Here is a 21785-nt window from a genome sequence, read left to right as displayed (position 1 = left end):
ACATTATTCTTAAAAATATTACAAAGCATTTTTTTTTAAGCATCTATAATCCAACTATTAACTTTCAAACTTATTTATATTATTTTAACAGTCCTTTTGTTATTTTTTCTTACTCCTCCTCTTGTTGATTATTTGGCAATTGTTCTGCAAAATGACAGGCTTCTTCTGAATCCAAAAATAGTCTATTTTGCCCACCAGGGTCGAATATCCTCAAAACTGCCAGATGGCATAACACAAAGTTGTAACCTTTCCTCCGTAGTTAAATTTTTGTAAAGTTAAACTCCTTCCGCTTCTTCAAAAGTTCGAAATATATCTGGGTAGAAGAATATTTTTTTCCCCATTGTACGCCAATGGTTCCTTGTTTTCTTTTACCCTTCTAATAGCCAGTTCCAATATTTTCTCTCACAGTAGTTTTACCAATATGGAACACGGTATCTGCTGTGGTTGCGGCTTTCGCGCCAGTGCTCTGTGCGATCTTTCAACTTTCATTTCTTCTTGGAGTTCTTCTACTCTCAAATTTTGTGGGATCTTTTTTTTATAAATCCTTTTATATATCCCCCTATTTCCAGGCCCACTATTTTTATATTAATACATCTGCTAAAGTTCTCTAAAATGTCAATTTTCTGGGCCAGTAAATCATGTGTTATGAGCCCAGAGGACCCCAAAACACAGCAGCAATAGAAATTCACGAAGATAAATGGTTACTTAAACAAAAGTTGCTTTTAATTATCTTTAAACATGAAAATAGAATCAAACTTCAACTTATCTCTATTGACTTACTTAATCCCCTTCTAAGCGCACGAGTATGTAATGTGTGCACAAGTTCAGAAAAGTTCTTTGGTTCATAGTTCAATCTCACTTCTCATTCTTCCAAGTTCACTGGTTGCAGGCAATTCTTATACTGTGCACAGAATTTAACATTTATCAAGTTCACCAGGATTTAGTGCTTGAAAGGTAAATTAATAAATTTTCATATATTTCAATGTATTCATCCTTTCAATCGATTTTCACCTCTACTCCACCTTTTCAACACCATCTCTCTTCTAAAATCACACTTTAGATTGTTTTTAATCTTTACGCAACCACACAATTACAAAAAAATAGAAATATAAAGAATCTTCTTTCTTTGGCTTGGCTTCGCGGACGAAGATTTATGGAGGGGGTAAAAAGTCCATGTCAGCTGCAGGCTCGTTTGTGGCTGACAAGTCCGATGCGGGACAGGCAGACACGGTTGCAGCGGCTGCAGGGGAAAATTGGTTGGTTGGGGTTGGGTGTTGGGTTTTTCCTCCTTTGCCTTTTGTCAGTGAGGTGGGCTCTGCGGTCTTCTTCAAAGGAGGTTGCTGCCCGCCAAACTGTGAGGCGCCAAGATGCACGGTTTGAGGCGATATCAGCCCACTGGCGGTGGTCAATGTGGCAGGCACCAAGAGATTTCTTTAGGCAGTCCTTGTACCTTTTCTTTGGTGCACCTCTGTCACGGTGGCCAGTGGAGAGCTCGCCATATAACAGGATCTTGGGAAGGCGATGGTCCTCCATTCTGGAGACGTGACCCACCCAGCGCAGCTGGATCTTCAGCAGCGTGGACTCGATGCTGTCGACCTCTGCCATCTCGAGTACTTCGACGTTAGGGATGAAAGCGCTCCAATGGATGTTGAGGATGGAGTGGAGACAACGCTGGTGGAAGCGTTCTAGGAGCTATAGGTGATGCCGGTAGAGGACCCATGATTCGGAGCCGAACAGGAGTGTGGGTATGACAACGGCTCTGTATACGCTTATCTTTGTGAGGTTTTTCAGTTGGTTGTTTTTCCAGACTCTTTTGTGTAGTCTTCCAAAGGCGCTATTTGCCTTGGCGAGTCTGTTGTCTATCTCATTGTCGATCCTTGCATCTGATGAAATTGTGCAGCCGAAATAGGTAAACTGGTTGACCGTTTTGAGTTTTGTGTGCCCAATGGAGATGTGGGGGGGCTGGTAGTCATGGTGGGGAGCTGGCTGATGGAGGACCTCAGTTTTCTTCAGGCTGACTTCCAGGCCAAACATTTTGGCAGTTTCCGCAAAGCAGGACGTCAAGCACTGAAGAGCTGGCTCTGAATGGGCAACTAAAGCGGCATCGTCTGCAAAGAGTAGTTCACGGACAAGTTTCTCTTGTGTCTTGGTGTGAGCTTGCAGGCGCCTCAGATTGAAGAGACTGCCATCCGTGCGGTACCGGATGTAAACAGCGTCTTCATTGTTGAGGTCTTTCATGGCTTGGTTCAGCATCATGCTGAAGAAGATTTGGCATTTACTGGACCCATAAAGGCATCAGGGATTCAGGCCCTGATGGGATACCTGGCAGAGTACTGAAATCTGTGTCAATATACCAGTTAGGGTGTTCACAGATATTTTCAATCTTTCATTGCCTCAATTACTATCTCCTAGTTGGATTCACATCTATTTGGATGAAATTCATTTGAAATGTGCGGGGGTGGGGAGGGGGGTGTTGTAGGTTAACTGGGCGGCATGGGCTCATGGGCTGAAATGGCCTGTTACTGTGGTTTATATCTAAACTTTAAAAATGCTTTGAGGTAGGCCATGGCCAGAATCAACACACATCCAAGTAAAGATATGGATCCACTGAAATTAGCCTACCACCACAATCGTTTCACAGCAGATATAATCTCACTGATTCTCCGCTTAGCCCTGAATCAACTGGACAACAGTTTCTTTTCGTCGACTATAGCTCACTTTTAATGCCATAACCCCCTCAGTACTGGTCAGCAAGCTTCAAAACCTGGGCCTCTTCACCTCCCTCTACAAATGGATCCTTGACTTTCTCATCAGAAGACCAGTCAGTACAAATTGGAAATAACTCCTTCTCACTCACAATCAATACAGGTGCACCTGAAGGATGCGTACTTAGCCTGTTGCTCTCCTCACTCTACACCTATGACTGTGTGGCGAAGCACAATTCAAATGCCATCTACAAATTTGCCAAAGTCACCACAGTCATCGGCAGAATCACAGATGGCAATGAGAAAGCGCACAGGAGTGAGATAGATCAGCAGGTTGAGTGGTGTCACAATAACTTTGCAATCAATGTTAGCAAAACTACAGAACTGATTGTGGATGCAAGGAGTAGGAGATCAGGAGAGGGCAAAACAGTCCTCTTTGAGAGGTCAGCAATGGAAAGGGTAAACAACTTCAAATTCCTGGGTGTCAACATCTCTGAAGATCTATCCTGGGGTCTTTGAGTCAATGCAATCACCAAGAAGGTTTGCCAGCAGCTATGAGGAATTGGAGGATATTTGCTATGTCACTAAATACTCCTGCAAATTTCTACAGGTATACAGTGGAGAGCATTCTGACTGGTGTAGAGTATGTCAATGGAGAAGACAGAAAAAGACTACAGAGTTGTGAATTTGGCCAGCCCCATCATGGGCATGAGTTTTCACTCACTCCATTAGGGATATCTACAAAATATGGTATTGCAAAGAGTAGCCACTATTCTCAAAGACCCTTGCAATACAAGTCAGCCTCTTTTCTTACTGCTACTTCTCAGGGATGAGATACAAGACCCTGAAGATGAACATCCAATGTACAGTAACAGCTTTTTCCCCCCCATGCTAAATAGATAATGAACCACATACACTACCATACTTTCTCTTTTACACTAGCTTATTTTTTATATGCAATTTATAGCAATTTTGCACCTGCAATGGTGCCTCAAAACAAATTTCATGATGTGTTCATGATAATAAAATCTGATTCTGATTAAAAGAAACGTTGAGAAAAATCACAAATAATTTGCGTGAAATTTAGCTCATTACAAACAGACTATAAAGAAAACTAAGATTTATCACTTGCATAAACTTACAAATATTCAGTTGGAGAAAACAATCAGTTGCAGTTCAATGAACAATGGTTAGTGACAACATGAATCTCCGATATCATAAATCAAATGATATAAAGTTCAATTGGTAAAGTGTGCAAAATGTTAACACTGTATATTTCTCCTTAAAGATTGCAATTATTTTCAATACTACAAATGGTTCTTTACACATTTTGGCATAATTACACAAGCAACCCTCTGAAAATGTACTATTGGCTTAAAGGAGAGACTACACAAAATTAAAAGTAAATAAATACAGAAATTGAAATGTCTTCTTCGGTAGCAATACCAGTAGTGATAACTAATCAGAATTTTCAAATCAGTTTTAAACTCCAAGAATGCCAAGTGGCTAACTTGGTAAAACCTGCAATACTTCTTTTATCACTAGTCAATAAGGTGAAATGATCCTCTAAGAGGCAATATTAGCTAGTTTTGGGACAACACCCAAATGGTAAATTTGCATTTTTGTGATTTTTTCCACTTCTATAATTATACTTGCAGCATATTTAAATATACTGTAGCAAACCTATAAGCAAATGAGCACTCTACTATTCCTAGATGCTGTAAAATTATCCTTTTTTCTCTGAAAAAGTTGCAAGAAATTCTGTTATGGCTCAAAAGTAACATTCCATCTTGCCTACTTCCAATTCTCATTTAAACAACCAAACATAAACTAAAACATTTACTGCCATTCCTGGATGACTGTGAAGATAGTGGCATATCCAGAAATAAGGAAGTGATATGTTTCCAGGTTAGGATCAGACATTTTTGAAATGTACAAAATTCTAACAAGCATGACATGGCAGATGATTGGGTGATCTTTCCTTTTGCTGAGATATCTAGAACTCAGATTCATAATCACAAAATAAAGTAGCAGCTATTCAGGACAAAGATGAGAAGAAATGTATTCACCCAGAGGGTAATGATTCTGTAGAATTTTCCATCAAAGAGGACTGTGACAATACAGTTGTTAAATGCATTCAAGTTAACTGCAATGGATTTTTAAGATGAAGAGGAAATTAAGTATTTTGTAACTGCGAGGAAGTAGCACTGAGGCAAGAAAGCAGCCATGATCTGAACAAAGCAAACAAAAGGAACTGAGTAGCCTATTTCTGCTTAGAATTTTTGAAAAACATATTTGTGGAGCTCCTAGTGCAAGCACAAAACAACTCACACAAGTCAGAATTATGATTCTATTTGAATGCCAAAAATCAATACACTTTAAGTCTAAATATTGTATATACTTACATGTGTAATAACATGCAAAGGTCCATCCCCCCCATTTTGGCTCCAAAATCTGGTATTTTCTGTAATATTGCCTGTAAAAGTCAACCTACCCTATTTTTGGCCCCAGCCTCCCTCCCACCAGAGCTCCTGACGCTTCGACCCATAGACTTTCACCCAAGCCACCCGCTCTCCGGAGCCCCTGATGCCCTGACATAAGACTCTCACCTAGGGCATGGCCATCCACCTATCCAAGCTCCCAACACCCTGATTGCAGACTTGCCACGTGGTCCAGGCCACCATCCCATCAGAGATCCTGACGCCTCAAATGACAAAGACAATTATCGTGGTCAAAAATCTGCATTTAATAGTAAACTCACTAAATTTTAACCCAAAAATAGGTGAACAAACTTTGATTATTACATGTAAATATACGGTATATCATTTAACAGAAGAAATGGAAGGATAATTACAGATAATTTATCTTCTTTGAAAATTGCAGGGCTATTTAAAATAAATTGAGAGTAAAATATATTACTAAATTTAATACCACTAAATTTAATACTAAGTAATAACCAACAATTCCCACTGAACATGTCAGAAACATGCAGGAATAAAATTGGATCAGGTATAAGACATACAAGGTAATCAATACTCCTTGATGAAGGAGCTGCACTCGGCACGAGTACATGAGGTAACTAGAGGGTAAAATAGAGGATTTGAGATAGCTTTGGGAGATCAGGTAAAGGGGAATCTCAAGAGATTCCCTAAATATATTAAGATCAAAAGTATTACTAGGGAGAGAATTGGTCAAAGGATCAATAGGTCATCTGTGACTGACGCCATTGGAAATGGGAGAGAACTTAAATGGATCCCTCTTGTCTATATTTACCATGGAGGAGGTCAAGGGATATCAGGAATTCAGGGATGTCCTGAAACATCTTCATATTGCACAAGAAAAAGGTACATAAATCCCTGTGACCAACCGACATCTATACTTAGACTTTGTGGAAAGCTAGGGAAGAAATTCCTGGGGTCCCGGTAGAGATATTTTCCAGATGTTGCAGCTATACAAAATGTTAGTGAGACTGTACTTGAAGAACTGTGTGCAGTTCTGGACACCAAGTATTACAGAGAATATCATCAAGCTGAAAAGGGTGCAGTAAAGATTCACAAGAATGTTGTCTTAACTGGACAATTCGAGTTGCAAGTAGAGACTAATTTTCTCTGGAAAATGAAGGAGACCTTATAGAGGTTTATAAAATCATGAGGGGCATTTAGGTAAATAATCAGTCTTTTCCCCAGGGTAGAGGATATAGGTTTAAGTGAGAGGGATATCTGAGGAGCAAGCTTTTCACAGAGCATGGTAGGTATATTGTAATGAGCTGCTGGAAGAATGGGTATAGGTGGGTACATTTAAGAGAGGTAGTGGATAGGAAAAGTTTAAAGCAATATGGTGCCAAATGCAGACTAATATGACTACGCTGGTAGGGATGGATGAGTTGAGCCAAAGGGCCTATTTCTGAGATGTATAACTGACAAAATCAACACATTCAATGCAGTGTAAAAGTGAGGAAATACATTATATCTGTGGTGTTATGTTATGTTCAACATAGTTCTTTGCAGATCATACCAATCCCCTTGGGATCAGTAAAGCTGTCACAAATATTGGCAAACATGTTCTGAAATTATAAAATTAAAGACATTTTATAGACTTCAAATGTATTAATCTCAATGACTTAAAATTTGATTTCTAAAATAACACTGGCAATTGAATAACATATCTATAATTGGAAATAAAAAAATAAAATAATGCAGCCCTATTGAAACAATGTGCATAACATTCAGAGTTAATTTTTATGTATTGTTACAAGCCCAGAGGACTTCAAAACCCAGCAGCAATGGAAATTCACCAAGACAATGCTTACTTAAACAAAAGTTACTTTTAATTTTCTTTAAACATGAAAACAGGATCAATCTTTATCACTATTAACTAACCTAACAACCCCCTTCTAATTCTAAGCACACGTGTATGTAATGTGTATATGTCAGGAAAGTTCTTTGTTTCACAGGCTAATCATTCACTTCTCACTTCTCCAAGTTCACCGGTATCAGGCAATTCTTGTACTATGCACAGAATTCAACATTTATGAATCTTCACCAGGCTCTGGTGCTTAAAGTTGTTAAATGGTTACTGCTCAGGAATGTTTTTGTAGGTTTCAGAGAGATATTTTTTCCTTGTTGGACACACACAAACTAATTTCCTCCAATCAGTCACTTCAGTGTCTTGCCGAAGAAACTTGTCCCATTGTGGGTTTTCCAAATGATAACCTCTTCTTCTAGGTCATCACAGAGTTCCTCTTGTTTCCCTTATTTCAGGAGAAACACTCTAGCCAGCCATTTCCTCTTGCAAGGACGACAAGGGTTTTGAACAGGCTGAACTCAGAACCTGTCTTCAGAATGGGTCTTTCAAGACTGCCATTCTACAGCCAGCCTCAACTGCTACTGTAGAACTGACTCCTCCATCTATCTCTCTCTCTCTCTCTCACACACACACACACACACACACACACACACACAAAGAATCCTGCTTATAAGAAAAACAAAACCTTTCCCAAGACTCCAAACCCAATCTTTGAAAGATCTTATCAGCACTTGAGCCTGGACTTTGTTCCATTTGCACCTACTTCTGAAGTTCCTTCCAAAGCAGTTCCATTGACTTTTGCAAAGCCAAGCACTGGCTGAATGCCTAGCTTCAGCAAAGCTTTTTCATTTTAAATGAGAAGTCTTTTGTGAAGTGTTACTCTGTGAAGTGACCTACACCAAACCCCCCCCACAATCTTTTTTAAATACATAATTATCTATAGGCATTATATAACCTGTAGCAGTATTTGAATTCAGCAGTTCAATTATTGATTTTGTCCTGCTAAACTTGTTATCTGTCCTAAAGACTATTTTTCTGCAATAATCACAGGTTATAGGTCCATCAGATGGTCACGATAAGTATTTGAACATCTGAAATTATAAATTGAATAGTAACATTAATGACAATTAAATCTATTGCCTTGAAATGTCATTTCCCATCATGTATTGTCATGTATGCAAGTTGTCAAAAGCAACAAAAATAATTTTCTAGATTAATATATTTTCATTGTAAAAACAAGACAATAATCCACCACATGGTTAAATGTGAAAAAGTCAACCAGTTACAAATCAACCGTTTCTTTTAATTGTACATTTGATTAAAATTTGACTCTAATTTTACACTGCAAATACTTCAGATAATTTGGAAATAAAATGGAAACTGTATTGCAACAGTAAAGTTAGAAATATTTATTGCATTTCCAGTAGAGGAAGAATAATGAGCATTAGCAAACTAGACTGATTAGATTTATCATTATGGTTTCCAATGTAGCAAAGATAATCCAGCTTGCTTTACAGAAGGTAAAACCCCAGGTTGACAATTCTCAAACAGGATATACACCATAAACCACATGCTTGAAACAGAATAGCAAATGTGGCACATAAATGAAAAACCTTTTCTAATTAAAATTATTTTAATTGAAATTAGAATCTTCAAGATAGTTTTATTCTGGACTTTTACCAGTCATTACAGCACAGTATCTTCAACCAACAACATTGTGCCAACTGATAAAAACCTACTCAACAAACTAAACCTTCTCTATTTTACACTCATAACCCTGCTTTTTCTTGCATCCATATGCTATCAGAGAATCTCTTAAATCCACCTATTGTACCAGCCTCCAGCACCACCCCTGGCAATGCATTCCAAGCACTCACTTTCTTCTGTGAAAAAACCTACCCTTGATGTCTCCCCTAAACTTGTACAGATGTCCTCTGGTGTTTGTTACTCTTACCCCAGGAAAAGGGTGTTTGCTATCCACCCAATCTATGCTTCTTATAGACTTTTATTAAGTCACCTCTCATTCTTCTTCAATCCAGAGAAAAGCCCTAGCTCTGTTAACCTTGCCTCATAAGGCACGTTCTCCATTCCAGGCATCATCCTCATCAAATACCACAGCTTTGACATTCTTGTAATGAGGCAACCAAAACTGAGCACAGTATTCCAAGTATGGTTCAACTTGGTTCAAAAGAATATCACACAAACTGCCTCAGATTCTCAGCAAGAAAGAGAATGAATAAGCTTCAGGCCTCTCAATAGATCACACCATTCATCCACTTTCCAGCCTTCACCTCATATCTTCTCAATACTTCAAGGATTGTTAAAACTGTTATAATATGGAATCACTGGATTAAGTAATTAATTTTGAAAAAAGTGTTTGCAACACTTTGAAAGGAAAATTGATATTATAGATGTCTGAATGATTTTACTTAACAGCTTTCTTAATGTTAGTTTAGTCTTTCAACTGAGCTCATCACTGAAAATGTGTATTTTTTTTTAAATTAGCAGTCATCTGGTATGAAATGATAAACAACCTATACTTTATATCCTCTATCCAAATTGTGACAAGTTTAAGCCTTTGTACCTTTCTATAAAATGAGAGATTTATCACCTTCATAAGCAAATATTCTAATTGTACAAAGCAGTTACAGAGCAGTGAAAAGTGATAGGTAGCAGTTAAATAAATCTCATAACTCACAAAATAGCAATAATCAAAACAATTTTGTATCAGTGGCTTATGAGATTTTATACTACATTGCAAATGCACTGGGTATGAAAAGTTTGGTAAAGTGTGATTATTTGAAACTGATTTTTTTCACCTAATCAAACACTATTCAGCCAAAACAACCAATTGGGAAGAACATAAAAGACAACCACTGTTACATTTCACATAAAGATACATTTAATTGCTAACCTTGATTTACAAAATGCAAGAGGTAGTGATTGCTTACATTAAAACTACTTGTAATGAATAATCAGCAGAAAAAAATTTCAAGTACATCCATCATAGAAAACATAACTAAAAACATTTTTTCTACAAATTCCAATAAATAATTATTATTAGATTTAAGATTTATTGTCAAAGTACATACATGAAATCACATACAACCCTGAGGTGCTTTTTTTCTTGTGGGTGAGGCAGAATTACCACTTATTGTTGGTGCAAAATGAAAAAAAACTGTATTTAATGTACCCAAGTAAACAAATAAATATAAACAAACCAACTGTACAATAAAGAGAAAAAAATCAATAAAATTAGAAAGTAAGAGTCCTTAAACGAGTCCCTGATTGTTTATTACTAAAAGAGTCTGATGGTAGAGAGGTAGTAGTTGTTCTTTAACCTGATAGTGCGAGTCTTGTGGCACCTATACCTCTTTCTTGATGGTAGCAGTGAGAACAGAGCGTGTTCTGGGTGGTGTGGATCCTTGATTACTGGTTCTCTCCGATGGCAGCATTCCCTGTAGATGTTCTTGATGGTGGGGAGGGTTTTTGTCTTGGCTGTGTCCACTAGCTTTTGCATGGCTTTACGCTCAGGGGTCCCCATACCAGACCATGATGAAACCAATCAGCACTCTTTCCATCATGCATCTGTAGAAATTTGCCATGGTTTCCGATGTCATACCAAACCTCCAGAAACTACTGAGGAAGTAGAGGCACTAACATGCTTTCTTAGCTAATAAAGCTATGGGTTCAGTACTTGACTTTATTCATTTTATTATGAAAACATGAATCCTATGGAATCACATAATGGAGAACCTTCCCTTGTGCCAATTAAGCAATGCTAACCTATTTGGTGTTCTAAACTGATTATTTCCATGCACTTGGTTAGCATCTGCCAAACTCCCCTTATTCATAATCCTGCCCAAGTGCCTTTTAGGTTATTAGTGTGACTGCTTCTATTGCTCTGCCAACTCATTCCAGCTGATGACCACAATTAGTGAAGAAAGTTCCTCTGAGGACCATACCAAATCTTTTCCCTCTCACCTTAAAACTATGCCCTTTATGCTGGGCACCCTTTGGGTGGAGACTGTGAGCATTCACTTTATCTGTGCTCCTCATGATTGTGTATACCTTTATAAGATTACCCTTTAGCCTCCTTTGTTCTAGGATTATAGAGACCCAGCCCATCCAACCTCTCCCCACAACTCAACTGCATAAATCCCATCAACATCCCAGTAGATCTCCTCTTCACCCTTTCTGCTTTGGTTGAATGGAAAAGAGACTGAAGTAGAACAGTGAATGGAAGTTGTAAACAAGGGAGCTGTGAAGGAAATGATTTCTTTTGAATGGGAAGGAAGGGGAATCATGACAGCATCAGCCTCAAGGTGGCAGAATTTACAGAAGATCTATTGAATAAGGAGGATGGTGGGAGGCAAGGTCAAGGAGAATGCTATCCTTGATCTGGCCAGGAAGAGGTGTCGAACAATATGAGAAATGGAACAGACTGGTCAAGAAGCACATAAGCAGCAATGGAGATGAAGCCATAGCCATTGTGAAAGGAAGACTTTTTCAGAAACACATGTGAAATACTTGGTTATCAGAACAGATAAAGAAACAGAGAAATGGCACAAATGAATTGAGATGAAGCTCTTTTTAATACCAATATTCATATTTCTTTGCTCATCAAATCTACGCCTGTTCTCAGAGAAATCCCACTGATTGCATCCTTCCATTTATTTCCTTGTAACCCATTCTATCACTCATTACCCATTGATAGCTTTAATTCTCCCACCAGCAGTGTACACTTGTAATTTACAGAAGCCAATTAACCTATCAGCTGTGGTTAACTAAGACCAATAATCATTCAGTACAGACAATGCTAGTCAATGGTATCTATGAAAGAAATGATCCATCAGTGTAAATTGAATTCTGCAGCATTTCTATTCAAAGCTGTCAATCTTGAATCAAATAAAATGAGATACTGTGAGTGAATCGAGTATTTGCAAACATTTACAGTCAGCAAAAGAGACAGGCCAATATAATCGACATCCTAATTATGGTATCAAGGCATATCAAATATATTTAAACACTAATCAGGTAGTTTGTAAAGATCCACTCTGTTAAGATTATGATTTCTAGCAATGGAATACCTGAAGTGGGTGGGAAAATTACTATTCACTGCCCTACATCCTGAATCAAAGTAATCTTCTTTTAATGTAAATCGAGAGGGCACACCCAGACATGGTGCAAGTCAATAACCCCGCCCCCCCCATACTCCGCAAATAAATTAAACAGAACTTTTGAAATGTGTTTTGGAAGCCAAGCATCCAATACTGGAAAGTTCACTTAATATCTAACAGATATTTTTTATTGATATTTCAGTGTATAAATTACACCATTCACTTGTGAATCTAGTATTACCCCGGAGTTAATTTTATTTCATACATATTTCAAAAACTTGTGACCAACATAGTGCAAATAAATATCACTGTGCACGCATAGTGATGAAACAATTGTACATCTTCACCTCTTTTGTTCAAACTTTTGTGGTACCTTTAAGTTGTCAACACATTAATTTTTCAAAACCAACAGAATATGGAAGCACATGAAACTTACCTTCATGTACAGTTACTCCACAGTTGTCACACTGCACAATTTCATCTGCATCTTCACTGTTATCTCCCAAACATACACAGCAAATCTGTACAAAGTCCATTTTCTGAGAACTGAAGTTTTGGTCTCTGTCTGTTAAAAAGGAATCCTAAAAATTAAAAGGACACATTGAATATTCATCAAAAATAAAAGAAGCATGCTCCTTCTTTTGAAGGGAAGACGAGCAAGATCAGTTGTCCAGAGATATTAAGCATCGACTAACAAAAAAGGAGGAATACCTCACTTAGACAAATGAAATGAGCAGTATAGAGAATGCAGGGGTTCACTTCACAGGGAAATGAAGGCATGGATGGCACTCGCAGAAAATGTTAAGGAGAATCCTGAGTGTTTCACAAGTTATATTAAAGGCAAAAGAGTAATTAGAAAAAAAGGCCCATAAAGAAGATCAAAGCTATTTACATATGCAGCAACAGGAGATGGTCGAGGTCTTTATAAAGTACTTCACATCTGCATTTACCATTGAGAAAGCCAGGGAACTGGAAATAATTTCAAAAGACTCTACATTAGGTGATGGAAGTGTTAAAATGCACAAAGGTAGATAAAACCCCAACCAAGTGTATCCTCGGACATTATGGAAAATTAGAGAAGTTTCAGGAGCCATGGCAGAGATATTTGCACTACTGTTAAGTATGGTTACAGTGCTATAAGACTGGAATCTGGCTAATTTATTTAAATTTTAGACATACAGCATGGTAACAGGCCGCTTTGGCCCACAAGTCTGTGCTGTCCTATTTATACCCCATTAACCTACACCCCCAGTAAGTTTTGAATGGTGGGAGGAAACCGAAGCCCCCAGAGAAAACCCACGCAGACATGGGGAGAACATAAAAACTCCTTACAGACAGCGTGGGATTTAAACCCCCTATCCTGACCGCTAGCACTATAAAGGTGTAAAGGTGCTAACCACTACGCCAACCATGCTGGCTTTATTTAAAAAGGCCCTCAAGGATAAGCCTGGGAACGACAGACCAATGTGCTTAACCTCAATAACAGGCAAGTTACTGGGTTGGGGGGGTGGGTGGAATTATGAAAGAAAGGAGCAACTTACATCTGAAAGGCAAGAACCATTTAGCGATAATGGGCCTCTTGATGTAACACTTCAGTGAGAGTGACCATAACTCCCCGAGGTCAAGGATGAAAGCAGACAAAATGGGAAAGTGTTTAAAAGGGAAAGGGCTAATTATGATGGGATGAGGCAGGAACTAGCGAATATATTGGAAACAAATGTTCAAGGGCGAAAGCACAGAACTGATGTGGAGCAAGTTTAGGGACCACTTGCACAGGATTCAGGATAAATTTGCCCCATTGGGACAGGGAAAAGATGGTACGAAAAGGCAACTGTGGTTGACAAAACAGGTGAGGCAGCTTATTAGATTTGGAAAGCAGGAAACAGGAAGGGCTGATGAGAATTATATGGTAGACTGGAAGGAACAAGAAAAACAGGAGAGTTTGAAGGGGGTATGAGAAGGCCTTATCAAATTGGATTAAGGAGAACCCCAAGGCATTCCATGTGTATGTGACAAACAGAAAGATGACAAGAATAAAGGTGAGTCCATTTAAGGATAAAGAAGGCAACATGTGCCTAGAGACAGAATACGTTGGGGAGATGCTAAATTAATATTTTGCTTTAGTATTCATAAGGACCTTGGGAATGGTGAGGTCAGAATAGAACAGGCTTCTGGGCTGGAAAAACATTAAGATTGATAAGCCCCAGGCGTCAGAAGCGATATAGTTCAGGTTGCTGTGGGAAGAGATAGCTGGAGCAGTGTCTATGATCTTTGAATTCTCTTTGAGCACGGGGAGGTGCCGGAGAATTGGAGAATGGCAAATGTGGCCTCCTTGTTTTAAAAAAAAGCAATAGGAAGAATCCAGGGAATTACAGACTAGTGAGTCTTGCATCAGTGGTGTGAAAAGTAATGGTAAATGTGTGCAAGTTTTAGAACCTGGTGGTTAGGACAAATGGTTTATGGGAATGTGGGGAAAATTTAAGTGAGTCAGTGCAAGATTAGGACACAAATGCTTGTCTGATGATCTTCAGGGAGTCAGTAGGTCAAAGGGGCTCCATCCGTGCTAAATTTCTCAATGACAATGATGTATCAGTTAAAGTGGACCAGTAAAGTGGACCAGTAAATTAACTCTCTCGCTCAAAATGAGAGGATTGAGAGTCTCAACAAGGCCTTAATTCTGAAGAGGCTCAGAATAGCCATAAAGATTTTCCACTTGCCTGGTGAAAAAACCAGAGGCCATACGTAGTCATCAAGAAATGCAGGAATAATTTCTACCACATGGGTTCATTGCAAAGCGTATATACATGTTTGAAGAATATTGAACTAAAAACATAAAGACATAAACCAATATCAACAACCTCCGTATCATACTTAGGTGAACATTGCAAATAAATTAATGTAATTTATATTTTTCCCCAATACATTTCTTGACGTGTAGATAACATGACTTTACATCAAGGAAAATTGCAACAATTTTATTATGAGCACAAGCTATTATAATAGCCACCATAATTGAAATTATCCTATTATCTCAGAGAATAATTGGGAATAGCATGTCTTTAATCACATCAGCCACAAATAAACAAACAGCCCTCATGTTGTATTCAGATTTTCAAATCTCAACCCAAGCAGTAATGGTGCTGTGTGATGGGACCATGCTTTAGCTCTACATGCCGAGTAAAACTTTGAAACAAGAGATGGATAACATAAGGCAAGTCTTCTTTTATACAGCATCTGAAGAACATATGTGAACTTTATTGGCAAAATTTCCCATACTCATGTACAATCATAAATTGTAAACAGTTACTTAATTCACAAAATTGGCCATCTCTAACATAAATATAATACAGTTGCTAATAACGCCAAAAAGGTAGCCAAAGAAACTTATGTTTCCCATGAAACTTGCTGCCACAGGTAGTTTTTTTTTTAAAATCTGACCTTAGACTGCATAAGAAGCAAACAATCTTCACATGATACTTTCATATTCTCATATTTTAGGTACTTCTTGCAGAACACTTAATTCCATGTTGAAATTTAAGATGAGATTATGGACCCATGACATATTTTCTCAATATTTAAAAAGAAAGCACAAAATAGCACATAGTTGACTACTTAGTTGAGCTCAAAACTTAATTTCGCTTCCAACAAGACAAAATGAAATTCGCAGTCAGGTAGCATACACTTAGAAATGTACATTAAAACTCCATAGTTCTCCATCAGAAGCTCAATCAACTTGGATCATTTGGACACCAATCTGAAAAAGGCATCAGCTCTTAAAGGCATGAAGCAACCACATTTATTCTGACAACTATTGAAAAGTCAGGCTACAGGAGAAAGGCAGGCAGCTACCACAAGCCTTCATCCAAGTCCTAGACACTGTGATTCAAGTCAGAAAAGACCAAAAAAACTGCCAAACCACCATAAAGGCATTAGATAGCTACAGAAGAATCCTCCAGGTATCAGAATTTCCACACAACTGTAACAATATAGAAAGAAACTTTATCCTCATGAAATCTTTGCACCATCCATGCTAACTTTAAACCTATAGAATAGACATGCAGGAAGTTTACTGTATGCAATAAATGAGTGTTTTAAAACACCATTAATCAGGAATAACACTGAAAAGAGTAGGGATTCAGAACTTATCAATCATGTGCACATCATCCTCCAAAGTAGAATGTGAGCTTGCACAAGAACAAAGAGGAGGAGTGGGCCATCTAACCCACTGACTTGCTTCACCATTCAATAATATCACAGCAGATCTGGCCATGCATTTAGGTCCACTCACCCGCCTGCTCCACATGAACCCCATTTCTCCCATTCTTCAAACTCTATTCTTCTTGGACAGAGCTTCCCATCTGAACATTGTGTTGGTTTGAAATCTGGAAGGTGGCAAGGCCCATTTGGCTTGTATTGAGAAAAAATATTTGCAGGCATATTTAATAGGAAGCATTGATCAGTTGGCTAGTCCCATCTTGCTGTATTAATCAGCTTGGAAATGAGGCCTGGATTCAGAGATATCATTCACCTTCTTCCTCTTAGTCCTGCTCTGCTGGAGATTACACCTCATGGTCCCAAGGCTCTGCATCTTCTAGCTATTCTCATTCTGGTTGAAGTAATTACTTTTTGCTGATGCATCATTCGCCACACAGCAATAAAATCTCTCTATCTGCTCAGTATGTACTGCAGGGCATCCCAAGTCTGATACAGGCCACTGATAACACTGTAATCTCTCTTTGTAACTCCTTCCCTTCTTGTGCTTCCTGGGAAGAAAACACTAAACAACAAATTATTCCTATGATGGACAAGCTTCACAATGAGCTAGTGGAAGCTTTCTTGGTTATGAAAAGTTTCTTGTACTTGATTAGATCCCTTGCAGGCAATGAATACATAACATTGTTGTCTACACTTACGAGAAACTCTACCATTGCTAAAGGAAGAGCTGCTGAAATAAATGCTGTCCATACCAAGCAAACCAGTAACTGCCATTTATTCCTTTTTAGGGGAGGTGACAGGCTCACGGGAGTGATGTCATAATGCTGCTGAGAGGCCTGGCCATTCTCCTGAGAACGCACTCCAGCCTGGAACTTCTGCATGGTGGGGGGAAAGCCCCAGGGCCCTGCTGCACTAGCTGTTCACTACAACAATTCGGCCAGTTGTGTGTGGGGTTGACCCGGCCCACTGCACCACTCCCTACAGGCCCTCCCCAACTCCAGAATCACAGTCTCTTTGGATGAGGTTTGGGAGATTGTCATTGGGCAGGTGCCCCCAGCACTGTAGTGTAGGGGCAGGGTAAAGCTCTGAACAGTCCAAGTCGGCTTTCTTGACGCAATCAACGGTAAGCATTTTGTGTCTGCTTCGAATGTCTAGAGTATATACAACCCCCTCCCTTCTCAATACCTTGAAAGGCCCTTCGTAAGGGCAGTGCAGGGGGGTACCTGGTTTGCTCCATCTTACAAAGTCAAAGTCCGCAGCTTTGGGTTCTTGTGGAACGTGGCTGGTTCGTGTCCCATGGGTAGTGGTAGGATGTGGACATGGGTAGGAGATGTGGTTCCTCAGACACTGTAGGACGTCCAGGACAGTCGGTGGTGTCCATGGAGCCAAAATGGACGCTGCCTGGGATGGAAAGCAGTGTGCCGTAGACCATTTGCATCAATGAGGTGGGGAGGCCATCTTTAGGTGCTGTGCGAATGCCCAGGACCAATGGGAATTCATCCATCCAGTTGGGTCCATGCAGCCGTGAATTGAGGGCTACTTTTAGATGGTGGTGAAAATGCTCTACCAGCCCATTGGATTGTGGGTGGTAGGTGGTTTTGTGGTGTAGCTGGCTGTTGCAGAATTTGGTCACCCAGAGGGAAGAGTTAAACTTGGCTCCCCGGTCCGAAGTTATGCGGGAAGGGACATCAAAACGTGCAAGCCACTGTGAGGTAAAGGCTCTCGCACTAGTCTCCATGTTGCAGGCCGGCATGGGCACCACCTCTGGTCAGCAGTAAAGCGGTCAACTATGGCGAAAAGGTACCTCATACCCTGGCTGATGGGAAGGGGCCCTACAATCTCCATGTGCACATGGTCGAACTTGTCCACTGCAGAAAGGAAACGTTGCACTGGGCCTTTAGTGTGCCAATGGACTTTGGCTCTCTGGCATCATACACAGGTTTTTGCCCAAAGTGAAATTTTGTGCCAAAGCCAGTGTCATACGAACCTGTCCAAAATGAGGCGGACTGTTGACCGGATGGAAAGGTGAGAGTCCATGCACTTGATTGAATACCCACCGTCTCCAGGATTGGTCTGGGGTGGCCTATAGACATATCGCACAGGAGTGTTGGGCCTCCTGAGTCTTGCACAAACTCCTCAATTTGTACGCTGGTGACAGCAGTGCAGTGTGCCTGTGTGGGCATCTTCAGCCTGTTCCCTGGCGGTCTTGGGTGTGTTAATGCCACCTGTCACCTCTGAGGTCGGTGGATTGGATTTGCTACCACGTTGGACTTCCCTTCTATGTGGCAGGTGTACGAAAGGTGCCATTGTTGCCTCACCATCCAGGGGTCCAAGACTTTGCCCGGTGCCTGCACCAGCAGCTTCTGGTCCATGAAGGCCGTGGGCACTCTGACTTCAAGAATGTATCAGAACTGGCGTTATGGCCAGGTACATTGCCAACAGTTTGCAATCAAATACGCTGTACTTCAGATCGGGTGGTCAGAGGTGTTTGCTGAAGAAATCGAGTGGGTGCCACTGGTGATCCACCCACTGCCCGGTCTAAGGTATTTGTCGCTAATGACAGGGGTCAAGGTGCAGTTCGCCAAAGTCCATGTTGGAGATGGCCGAGGCAATGTGGACCAACAACTTGGAAAGGAACAGAGCCTCAAACAGGAAGCTCTTTGTGTATCTGTCTGCAAGGGCCACTAGCTCCTGCATCAGCTCTAAAGGGTTGCGATCACCTAGGCCCTGTGTATTAAGCACGCAAACGGCCCATTCATGCTGGCTAAGTTCAAATGACTCAAGCAAAAACTATTTAAACATTGTGTACTTGTTGACCACGGATGGGTTGTTGACCAACGGGGCGACTTTCACTGTTGTAGCAGGGTCCAGGGAACTGACCACGTGCCAGAACTTCATGTCCTCGGCTGTTATTCCGGACAGAGCGAACTGTGATTCTGTAACTTACAGCCAGCTGCATGGCTGGTTTACCCAGAATGACGGCAAGTAGACACTTACTATGTAAGCTACTGCGGGAGATCCATTGGTGGCAGCCGCATGGGCTGTGGACGAGTTGGCAGGATTCATCTTGCTGCGTGTTGTGGGTTCTAAAAACTTTAGAACCTGTTCAAGGTCACCACTGTGGCACTGCTAAAGGCAGAGCTGCTAAAATAAATGCTGTCCACACGAAGCAAGTAAACGAGTAACTGCCGTTTATTCAAACACATGTTCCATTTTAGGGGAGGTGGCATGCTCACGCGAATGATGTCATAATGCTGTGTGAGGCCTGGCCGTTCCCCTGGCAATGCGCTCCTGCAGCCTGGAACTTCTGTGCAGGGGTGGGGGGGGGGGGAAGCCCCTGTGCCCTGCTGTTCGCTATGGCAATTCGGCCCATTGTTGACCCAGCCGGCTACAAAACCATCAATACTGGAAAATCCCCTGCCCAACATGAAAACAGTACCTCAATGAAATTTCAGAAGGTGACATCAATTCTTTGTGAATAATGCCTTCAGTAGCATTTTTGATACATCATCTTGCTGCGAATTTGAAGTTGTGAATGATCCTGTACTATTCAAGTCGAAAATCAACATCACCTTGAACGACAAGAGAACAGTCCAAACAGAGAAGCATGGATCCTCCACAAATTTTTTTTTTATAATTGCGACCACAGCAATGGAAAATCTAAGCCTGCAAATGCTTCGGAGGTTAGAGAGGATGTGGTATATCTGAAGACCCTCTGGACACAGGCTCTCCTAAAGCGAAAGCACTTTTGCCTTCAAGGTCACTGATGTACCGTGAAAGGACAGCCTGAAATAATAGAGCTAATTACAAGGTCGCTGAAGAAGTCTCAGTGAAATCAGCACATACGTTAAGCAAACTATGGTCCTTTGAAACTCTGTTTTGTGGAATTTTGATTGACATTAACGGGAAGAAATTGACATTACGCAAAGAGTGACATTGGATACATGGCTGATGCCAGGAAAAGATCGGGGAAGCAAAAATGTATTACACACAAAGTGGTCAATCCAATTTCATATCAGACTCGTATTCCTTTCAAAGCGATCTTGAACACAAACTGTTCTGGGTAAAATTGAATTTTGCACACCTCAAAAACACATGCTCTAAAGATCCAGTTTTAGTCATGGATGATAAACAGCTCATTTCCCGATAAAGTTTTAATTAAAGTTTAAAAATGAGTAATGCACATTAGCTTCTTTATATCATAATAAAAATTACAAGAATCAAACCTTGTTTAAAATGAATTCTTAACACAGCCCAAACAGAATGTGCAAATGGATAAGTAAAATCTCTGGATTATAACCACTCAGTCACAATTGAACAAATAAGATAAATTCCACTGCTTCTAATAATGAACTACCTTCATAAAACTTAAGTGCTTCGGTAAATATTCCTAAAATGGCTGACTGAATGCAGATTGTATGCAGATACTGGGATATTTTTTTAAATATTCTAATACATTTTCTAACATTATCTTGCTCATGGATATTTGAACAGGGAACAGTTATCTTTTGGAGTAAACACTAATCAAATTACCTCATAATTCTTGTTCTGTGACAGAATAAAACTATCACTTGTTCCTTCTGTCTTCGCCGCATTTCGATTAGGTGGCCTATTTTTTCTTCTCATTCTCTTATCATCCTCACTGGCACTGCTGCTGTCTTCTTCATCAGGATTGCCCTCTTCGCTGTCACTGATATCATCCTCCCCACCACCTTCCTCACCATCATCAGTATTTACTCCTTTTCCTTTCTTTTTTCCACAAGGTCGCCAGTCATTATCATCTTCACTGTCATAATCATCAAACCCATTCAATTCTTCCACTGAAATCATATCCAGCATTGTTCTCTTTTTACGGAGATTCCACTTCTTTTGCCCATCATTTGACTCATCCGGTGCAATATCGTCAATGGATTCTTTAGCTTTCTGAACAGTTTTGCTTTCAGTTTGTTCCTTGATATCAGGTTCTTCTGCCTGATCATCCTTGCATTCAACCATCTTTTCATCAGTGGTATCCTTTCTATCTTGTTCTGCATCTTCTTCACTGCCATTTTGTCCACCCTCACTCTCTGAACCTTCTTCACTCTCCTTACCAGCACTTTCCCCACTACCATCAGAATCTGTAACAGAAGAAAATCAAGGATTTTACTATATTTCACTAACTAAATGAGTTCCACTATTTAGTCATTCATATCAAAGTTTTTTTGGAAGATGACCAAGAAGCTTGGTGTGGACATAGAAGTAGATGCTGCCTATATAAACTTAGGAAGGTCTTTGACAAGGTACTGCATAGTAAGACTTTTAGGTTAAATTACAGGATTCAGGGTGACTAGTCACTTAGATACAAAATTGGCTTGGTGGACAGAGATAGAAGGTGATATTGGAGGACATTTTTTCAGACTGAAGACCCTATTCTGCCACAGAGATTAGTGTGGATCCAGTT

The 21785-nt window shown here is 40.0% G+C and overlaps 1 protein-coding gene and 1 long non-coding RNA gene across 6 annotated transcripts in view; one reads left to right on the top strand and one right to left on the bottom strand.

The window, feature by feature from the left end:
- The window catches only part of phf14 (PHD finger protein 14), a 222761-nt gene that overhangs the window by 172209 nt on the left and 28767 nt on the right, over window positions 1-21785 (bottom strand). For all 5 annotated transcript variants that reach the window (XM_069913735.1, XM_069913736.1, XM_069913737.1 and 2 more), the window contains exons 3-4: window positions 20879-21462; window positions 12567-12711 (exon numbers count right to left, since the gene is read on the bottom strand). In XM_069913735.1, coding sequence (XP_069769836.1) covers window positions 12567-12711; window positions 20879-21462 — 729 coding nt within the window. The remainder of the gene's footprint in view (window positions 1-12566; window positions 12712-20878; window positions 21463-21785) is intronic.
- The window catches only part of LOC138751453 (uncharacterized), a 68617-nt gene continuing 64030 nt past the window's right edge, over window positions 17199-21785 (top strand). Inside the window, exon 1 of the long non-coding RNA XR_011349946.1 lies at window positions 17199-17468. This is a non-coding gene — a long non-coding RNA (uncharacterized lncRNA). The remainder of the gene's footprint in view (window positions 17469-21785) is intronic.

Source organism: Narcine bancroftii, chromosome 1, assembly GCF_036971445.1.
Source record: "Narcine bancroftii isolate sNarBan1 chromosome 1, sNarBan1.hap1, whole genome shotgun sequence".
Lineage (NCBI taxonomy): Eukaryota > Metazoa > Chordata > Chondrichthyes > Torpediniformes > Narcinidae > Narcine > Narcine bancroftii.
The sequence above is the reverse complement of the archived record's forward strand: the minus strand, read 5'-3'. Positions and strand labels throughout refer to the sequence as shown.